This window comes from Sesamum indicum, linkage group LG7, assembly GCF_026168435.1.
Source record: "Sesamum indicum cultivar Baizhima isolate 11 linkage group LG7, ASM2616843v1, whole genome shotgun sequence".
Classification (NCBI taxonomy): domain Eukaryota; kingdom Viridiplantae; phylum Streptophyta; class Magnoliopsida; order Lamiales; family Pedaliaceae; genus Sesamum; species Sesamum indicum.
The window spans coordinates 7,959,786-7,968,628 of record NC_142663.1 but is presented as its reverse complement, the minus strand read 5'-3'; the positions used below and the strand labels follow the sequence as shown (position 1 = coordinate 7,968,628).

The following is an 8,843-nucleotide window of genomic DNA, read 5'->3' as shown; positions in this document are numbered from 1 at the left end:
ATACTCTCGCCCAAAAAGATAAAAACAAAAAGAGAGACTACCAACTTGAGTTTGGAGCTCAACTCCACCTACACTATAAATTTCAAGTTCCTAATAAAAAATCATTTGAATTATTCTGAATATTTCTATTTTACAGATATTCAAATCCTTCCACTCTTATTCTGAATTATGTGTTGTAAAGTGTGGATGGTTCAAATAATTTTAATATTAAATAATTTGAAATTCTTTCACCTTATCCTTTCCTCGAATCGGATCCTTCTATTTAAATATATAGCACAGAAGACTACAACATAAACAAAAATAAGAAATATCATGTCTGCGTGTAATCCGAGTTTATTGCAAACCAAGCTATTTTTTATGGGGAATCACCAACATTATGGTTCTATATGAGTTTCACTTTCAGAAAGTGAAATAAAAACTTACGCACTAAATTTTAGACCATTATAATAGCTACTTTCGACTAGTTCTTAGGAGCAATATATATCTAATTCTTCGGCCCAATGTCTTTTAGGGCACAAATTTGCTCTTCTCCCATTGCAGACATGACTGACACGACGAGATCCTTTCCTTCCTCGAACCCACTTTTAATCTGCATGCAACATAAATGAAAAGTTCCACAGTAATTCAAACCACACAATAATTTCCTCCTATAGTCGAAAAAGTACTTGGCTTAAATAAAATGTACTCACTTGGTTGAGCAAATTTTCATCTGTAGGGAGCTTGAGATCATCTTTGGTATTTCCATTTTCAGTGAGAAGAGAAACCTACAACACAGAAAAATCCACCTATTCAAGATTTCCAACAAGAGAATGTACATCAACTAGCCTTAATATAGGGAGTCGAACATTGAAAATGTTTCTTTCAAGGTTATTTTCAAGAGGCAACACAAAAAGATCAAAATTGCTTTCAGAATCGCAAAGTAAAAAATAACTCACGAAACCATCTTCAGATATGTCAATAAGCTGATAATCAGTACGATTAACGTGAGGTACCTGAAAAGACATTCCGGAGCAACATAAGCAATACTTTGATAGTAACTGTACTTTAAGGATCTACCTTAGACAAACTCAAGAATAACAAAGAAACAAAGTACAAGAACAAATTAACAACACATTACATCACAATTGTGGGAGGATGGAACAATATCTTCAAGCTTTTTGCCGTTGAATATATCGATTGCAACAAAGTGACACTTGGCATGTCCATGTTTGCCAGTTTTCGAGGTGGAGACTTCAACGACCTATCCAAATATAAAAGGACAAAAAACAATCAAATCAAGGGGTTGAGGAAGAAAAAATACATCGAAAGAAAAAGTTTAAGGGAATTAACTAGCTATTTTATTACTATTCCAAAATAAGACAACTAAGCTCGACCCTGATTACATGCATACGAACTATGGAACTCGAAAAGAAGAGCAGATCTGATACACTAAATAAAATATGTTGTAATACCAAAACCCTTCTCTTTACACTTGAAACAGACAACTGATGTTCATGCAAATAAGGGAAAAACATAATAAACGGACACTTTTCAACCGACATTTTTAAGGGTAACATTGAATGTATAGTTGCATGAAGTTGGCACCAAAGAAACAAAAGTAATTTATATAGGACATATAGAAAGGAATCATACCGAGAGACATATGTAGACACGCATTATACACCAAAATGTTTACATGTTTATCATAAGGTACTTGAAGAATTAGAGAACAATGAATTAAAAAAGAGGCAAATACACTACATTTGGATGGAAAGATTTAAGAAAAACACTCAAAGGATTCCATATCAAAAGAATTTGAAATCCATCTTCAAGATGAAAGTTAAATAATTTGCAATATACAAGTATCCAAACGAATCCAAATATTCGAGATTTCAAGTGTGTTTGTCAATTTATCAATCCAAACACAATATTGCATATCACTGAAGCAAAAAGAAGTTAAGACATTCTACCAAATTTGTAATGCGGATGAAATGAAATTAAAGGAAAAAAATTTAAAAAACGTAACAAGTTAAAAGCATTAATTGTGAGATTGAGGTAATGAAACTTATTGAAGAAGCAACTCCAATGAATTCCATTCACGCCTAACAGGATCAGCCTCATCGAAACAGGGGAGAAATAGATATTGAACATGGAATAGTATCAGCGCACACAACCTTCGATCATCTTTACTGCAATATGATATAACTATGAATCATCAATTGAACAAATTCTTTTCTTATCCCCTTTTTCAGCTTTTCCACTTCCGAAGTTGGGAGGTTGACATGACCGGTATGCAAGACAACACTAACTCAATTTGCATCACAAACGAGTTGAGTGAATAAATATGACTAATGTCAAAGACGACTATTAAACATTCAATATGGAAAATGGGTTGCAAGCACGTCGATTCCGAGCAACGAAATAAACGGCCCTTATTTTATTTTACCCTTTTTTACTAAATCGAATGCAATTACATCATAAATTCCAATATCAATTATCACCGTCTAATAATATCCATATTTAACTGGCAGTCGCTGTTGCAGCAGAAAATCAACAAAAGGGCTCTTGTGAGATGCCTAAATTTAAGAAGAAAGTATGCAAATTAAAACGACAGGCACATAGTTACCACTGATTATTGACTGAAGCTACACAGATTTGTGGGAGTAGTGAACAGTTTCTGATAAAGAACATTGAAGCATCTCTTACAGATTAAAACCAGAATCAGCAACAAGAAACAGGATAACACCATAATTCCATTGCGATCCACACAAATAATTCTTCAATATAAGAACAAAAAAACCTATCTTTATATGAAGCAAATCAAATAAGACATCAGATATGAACAATAATGCTAAATTAACCAAATCCTCCATGTATGTCCTGGATTTGAGAAGTCGAAATTCAATAAAGATTTGATGGAAATAACACAAACCCAGCTCAAAACAAACAATAACATCCCTGAGAAAATCGAATCGCATAAAGAAATAGAGTAAAAAATTCAACAAAAAGGGAGAGAAGAAGGGCATCTGGGCACCTTGCAAGGCCTGCCTTTTATGACTATATAACCATTCTTGCGGATGGTACCGGCTTGTTGAGGGAAAGTCTTAGATGCGCCTGCATCAGCCTTAGATTCAAAGTGATGCTCTTCGTCCGACATCTCTCTTTTCTCTTCTGTTTCTCTGTCTAGAGTTTGTTTTGTTGCTTGAATGTATGGACTCGGGAGCAAATGCTATGTGATTAGTGATTCAAGTCCTCGGCCAATTCATCAAGATTATTTTTTCAGTTTTGATTTTTTATATATTTGTAACTATTTAATGAAACTTATTTTTGTTAAATAGTAAATTATGGCATAGTCCTTTAAAATGTATCATAATTATAATTATTATTTTATTATTTAAAAAATTATAAATACATTTTAAAAATTAATAATTGACTGACAAATAGCCCTCGTGATATCCCATTATATGGGTATTTATTAGATAATCATCAATTCTAGAGGCAAAAAATGAGATTTTCGGATTGTTGATTTGAGGTTAACTAAATTAAATAAATACCTAACTTTTAATCTTACTGGGCTATACTTGAATTGATGAAATTAAACTTAAAGAAATAATTTAGAGACTAAATATCAAATTACTCTATATCAAAAAAAAAAAAAATTATCACTATTTAATAAAATATAACTCAAAATTATCCTTAAAAATTAAAATTTATCACTATTTAATAAAATATAACTCAAAATTATCCTTTGAATTTAGAACGAAATTCGTAACTTGATACTGTAACTGGCCTATGTAAATAGCTCGATATTGTAAATGACGAATTAAAAAATATAGTATGATTTTGAGGATGTTTGGCTAAATTTATATAAAAGATCTTATAAATTCATACATCTTATAAGATGTTGCATCTCATTTTAAAAATAATTTCATTAAATATTTGGATAAAATAGTAAAATGAAACTTATAAAATGTTAGTAATAATAAATTTATAATTAAATTTGTTAAGATCTCAAAAATAAATTCACGACTCCTTTCTTCTTATTAAAGAGCTTATAAGTTTCTAACATCCAATTCTTAACGTTTATAACCTATTCTCTAAAAATAAATACCAAACACTTTCTAACCATATAAGCTACCCGAAACACTCTTTTATAGGTTGTCTGGTTGTTTTTTTAAAATATTTTATAAGCTTCTACATTTTATAAAATATTTTAGCAGTTTATTAAAATATTTTAAAAATAAAACTCCTAAAGTGTTCGGATAAAAGAAAATGTCAAAGCTTGTTAAGATGTCTTCACATCTTGTAAGATGTTAGAATATCTGGCATAATAATGTCTTTTTATTGTAAACGATAAAAAATGGCATGATACCATTAGAATCAAATAAGTTGTTAATTCTTGATATTTTGCATTTAAATATTTTTAAAATACTTTTATAAGTAGTACACATTAGTTTAACTTCAAAAATCAAAATTTAACAGATAATTATCTTTAAGAAAATAAATAAATAACGAATTATTACCTAAAATTTTTAATAAAAATAATATATGTTTACGGTAATGCTAATCGAATATTAATAGATATATATATTTGATGTTTTCTTTGTTAATACAGTAACTATTTTTAAGTTGTATAATTTATAAGGTCTTGAATATGTATTTTTTAATTAAATATAATATAAATAGAAATCTTATTTTTATTTAATTATAATAATTTATTATTTAATTTTAAAATATTTTCTTTATTCTGCTTGCAAGAAAAATTAAACAGCAATAAAATTCTAAAGTGTGTGTGTGTGTGAGAGAGAGAGAGAGAGATGTGTGTTTGTGTGTGTGAAGAGAGTGTGTGTATGTGAAAGAAAATATTTTAACAAATTGGAATCTATAAACTTACCCAAATACCCTCTTAAGCATTTTGATATTTGTCTTGTAAACCACCAAACTGTATCATTTTTTTTTTCTTCTCTCTTCACTTTATTTAGAATTAGTCGTCAAAACACGCAATATTGGCACGCATATAATTAGATAAATATGCCACATATATTAAAAATAAAAATGATGAACACCGATGAAAGTATAGAATAGACATGATAGTATTTTTTATTATGAGTGAAAATGATATTTTTTTTTTTTTTTAACATTAGTATAGATTTTGGTATTATCACTTCATTTTCCCTTATGTCATGATTGGGGAAAAAAAGATCAATTTATATTATATTATACATACTTTTATATTAGGGTTAATTACACTTATTATATCCCTCTGAAAATGTGAAATTACATTTTTCTCTAAAAAAGTTTTAAAATTACACTTACATCCCCTCTGAAAATTCTTTGTTTACACCTGATCTCATTCTGTTAGGGTTTCGACAAAAATATTGAAGTTAACATAAAAAATTACATAAATTTTTATTTTTTTTCTTTATTTAAACATTCTCAAGTAAATTCTTATATTTATAAAGGGACAAATGTAATATATATATATAGAGAGAGAGAGAGAGAGAGACATAGAGAGAATGGGTTAACATCATTACATTTTTCTCCTTATAAGTAAAAAATTATTACAGGGAATGTTAAATAGAGAGAACAATTAAAAATTTATGTATTTTTTTTTTTTTGTTATTCAGCATTTTTCATTCAATCCCTAACAAAAAGGAAATTATGTGTAAACAATAAATTTTCGGAGAGAATTGAGGTTTTTTTGAAAAAAGTGTAATTTCACATTTTCAGAGAGAGTTCTGAATGTAACTATCCCTTTATATTATGAAAATTCATTTACATCTTTCAATCATAAAAAAATTAATATGAAACAACTGATCAATTAGAAATATTTTTTGAAACCAAACCAAAAACTAACATTATCCAATACAAAAAAAACGCTTTCTCAAGAAGAACCCGCTACACATACTATTGATTTAGCACCACTTAACACATGAAGATCATATTGAGCATAGAGTAACATCACAAACATGCTAATCCACAACAACTGCACAAAACTAATAAGAACACAAATCAATTTCTTTGGCTCCAACTTTGTACATCTCACTTGCAGAATTTCTTTGTTCCAAATGGCTCATATTTTAACTGTGAAGTGTGGAGCAAATTATATGCATACATCTAATCTGTATGTAATTCAACAAGTAGCATATTCTACTGGAGAAGCTCAGAAGTGTATCGTGAACAGATGTAGGGACGATGATAGGATACTTGCCGATGATCATGATGAATCTTCACTCTGAGGGTAATTCCCATATATGTAAGAAGCGAATCCCCAGAAGGTGATGATCAGAGACAGGATCTTGAAACCACTCATCGGATCATGCAGAAGTATAATGGCTGCAATGCTTGTGAGGGGTACCCTTACAGAATTGAGGACGCCGGCTAGCACAGTCGATGCTAAAAACAGCACGGCGGTGCCTCCCAGAATCCCCACTTGAAAAGAAACGACTCCCCAAATCAGAACCGAGAGATACGAACTTCTACCACCTTTGAAAGTTTTCGCCTCGGAGGCCATCAGTTCATAGTCTTTGCTCACTATGAGGCCAATGGTTGTGAACAGAAAACCGAATAGAGAAACCATCACTTGCTGCTCAAGAACTACATGGAACGATCTTCTTCCCAGAAATTTTATAAAAACCAACTCTGATAGAGCAAATATGAGGCCGTGCAGCAAAGATCCCAATATGTTCCATATAAACCCCATTATGTATTGACTCTCTGTAACATTTCCATATCTGTCAGAATCTGAATCCAGCGCAATGATAGCCATTGCAGCAGTAATGACAAACGTGGCGTTTATGGTTGAAGCGTTGATCTTATTCTTGACCAGAAGATATCCAAAGAACGCAGTAAATACCAGGGATGTCGATCCCAATAGAGAAGCAGTAGACGCTGGAAGATATGCATATCCATACGCGTACATGAGGTTGTCAGCAGCACTTAAGAAACCCAAAGCAACATAAGATAGAACAAGTTTTAAGTTCAGAGGAGTCGGGAATATTCCCAAAATAGAGTACATAGGAATTAAAACCAATGCAGGAATTGGCCATCCGGCTACCGCCACCCAAGAGATGATCCACTTGCTCGTCCCACCGTTGGAGTAATAAACACGCGACAGAAGGGACGAGGCGGGGAACGCCACAAGCATTGCCAAACTGCTTAGAGTCAAAAGAATCCAATGGGAAATCGGCTTGCTTTTATATGCATCCCAAGCCATAGCCCTCAAAGCATCAAGTTTGTCCCGAAATGTTTTCGGGCGGGGGGCTTCCATGTCTTCTCTCCAAAACCATCGTCAAGTAAGGCAAACAACAAACGAAATAGATTCCGTAAGACAAATACTGACCATGGAAATGTTAGCAATAATGGGATTAAGAACTCTTCAACAATGAGCAGATAGAATTTCAAGAGAGAATTTCTGGTCAACATATATAATATTGTTCAGAATTTGTATATTGCCGAGCAATTACTTGCTATATGTAGCATAATCCTACATATAATTCACAGCAGTTGAATTGTTGCAACTCTTAAGAACAACCCGTAGAAAGTTCAAGACTTGTACGTCATAGTTTACAACTTCATGCTGAAAATTCAACAGCTAAACATGAAAATATGCTGAGTTAATAGCCAATTACAAGAAAAAACAGAAAGGCACCCCTATACATTTGCAAGAAGGGAAAATTCCATTTCTCACCCCCACCCCCACACACACACACAAGAAAGACACCTAAAACAGTCAGAAAGTAGCACAAAAACACTCTGAAATGACAGCATCAGGATTCAGGAAAAATCCCAGTTGCCAATTCCCATTTTCTGCAACAAAGAAACAATCCCAAGATCAAATATCACAAGATTTCCCCCATTCATACGTGCATCAAGAAACCATTTCAAACCAAAGAAAGACGATTTTCAGACAAAGATGTATGAATACAAAGATGATAATCCTGAGCTAAACCTGACATTAGAAATGGTTCCTGCATGAATTCTCAAACTGTCTGGCCCTTGCTTTTCCTCTGAATCGAAACTCCAGCAACACTCACACTCCAACTCCAAGACTGAATTATTGCCTATTTGCTGCGCACGCCCTTTTGCCCTCCTTTTTCACATGTACAGAGCTCGGCATATAATAATCCCAACAAACAATTTGCGCCAGGAATTGCGTTTTCAATGAGAGGAGACAAAAAATTTTCAACTGAAGGGATTAGGTATGGAAAGTGGTGTGAGATCATACGCGTACGTAGAGTTTTAAGTGATTTTTATGTACATGTGGTCCCTTTTTTCCCGTCTATTTTGATTTGGGAAATTTGTACTTTTCGCTTGTAATTGAAGCTCAATACAAATTCAAATGCATTATTTATGATTTTTTAAAATAGTCACCTAATTGATAGAAAATCTCATTTTTAGTCCTTCTATCAACTTTTATTTGAAAATTAACCAAAACAATCACATAAGTATTTGTTATTTTTAAAGTTGAGTGAAACAACAATCTGAATTGCATGTGTTTTTTTTTCTTTTTATTTTTTTTCCAAAATGAAAATTGATATGAGGACTGAAAGTAAATTTTTTAAAAAGTTACAGAATTATTTTCATTAATCCCGTAAATAATGTTGGAAAAAGTGTATAATCAACAATTCGTAATACCGTTTTGAAAATCAATCAGATTTAATAAATATAATTTGAAACCAAAATTGACGAATCAAACACGTTGGAACAAACAAGCAAATAGTTAGATATGTTGTTTTATCAAAAAATAAATTGGAAACTTACACGATAGTTGCATTATAACAACTCTCGGTCCAAGTTACATTACCAACCGAATCACGTAATTTTTTCTATTTGCTTTAAAGTAATTATATGTCCTATTTTCC

The 8,843-nt window shown here is 31.8% G+C and overlaps 2 protein-coding genes across 3 annotated transcripts; both read right to left on the bottom strand.

The window, feature by feature from the left end:
* Positions 1–291: 291 nt before the first annotated feature.
* Positions 292–3,224, bottom strand: LOC105166353 (eukaryotic translation initiation factor 5A-2). Its single transcript, XM_011085677.3, has 5 exons — positions 3,014–3,224; positions 1,118–1,240; positions 936–992; positions 690–764; positions 292–589 (listed from the first exon to the last, which is right to left on the bottom strand). The coding sequence occupies exons 1-5, from the start codon at positions 3,134–3,136 to the stop codon at positions 485–487; spliced, it is 483 nt and encodes a 160-aa protein (XP_011083979.1). The 5' UTR covers positions 3,137–3,224; the 3' UTR covers positions 292–484.
* Positions 3,225–5,976: 2,752 nt separating this feature from the next.
* On the bottom strand, positions 5,977–8,213 carry PUP5 (purine permease 5). 2 transcript variants are annotated; one of them, XM_088882343.1, is made up of 2 exons: positions 7,931–8,213; positions 5,977–7,788 (listed from the first exon to the last, which is right to left on the bottom strand). In XM_088882343.1, exon 2 carries the CDS (start codon positions 7,247–7,249, stop codon positions 6,197–6,199), a length of 1,053 nt encoding a protein of 350 aa, XP_088738469.1. In that variant the 5' UTR covers positions 7,250–7,788; positions 7,931–8,213; the 3' UTR covers positions 5,977–6,196. The 2 variants fall into 2 exon arrangements, with proteins under 2 accessions (XP_088738469.1, XP_011083977.1); XM_011085675.3 differs by having other exon boundaries at positions 5,977–7,251; positions 7,931–8,212.
* Positions 8,214–8,843: the final 630 nt, after the last annotated feature.

Excerpts from the sequence above, each read along its gene's own strand:
- LOC105166353 (XM_011085677.3), bottom strand. The coding sequence starts at position 3,136 with ATGTCGGACGAAGAGCATCACTTTGAATCTAAGGCTGATGCAGGCGCA. Across the intron at positions 993-1,117 it reads CATCCTCCCACAATTGTGAT|GTACCTCACGTTAATCGTAC; the intron begins GTAATGTGTTGT and ends ATGTCTTTTCAG. Across the intron at positions 590-689 it reads ATGAAAATTTGCTCAACCAA|ATTAAAAGTGGGTTCGAGGA; the intron begins GTGAGTACATTT and ends TGTTGCATGCAG.
- PUP5 (XM_011085675.3), bottom strand. The coding sequence starts at position 7,955 with ATGCAGGAACCATTTCTAATGTCAG. Across the intron at positions 7,252-7,930 it reads GGAACCATTTCTAATGTCAG|ACATGGAAGCCCCCCGCCCG; the intron begins GTTTAGCTCAGG and ends TTTGGAGAGAAG.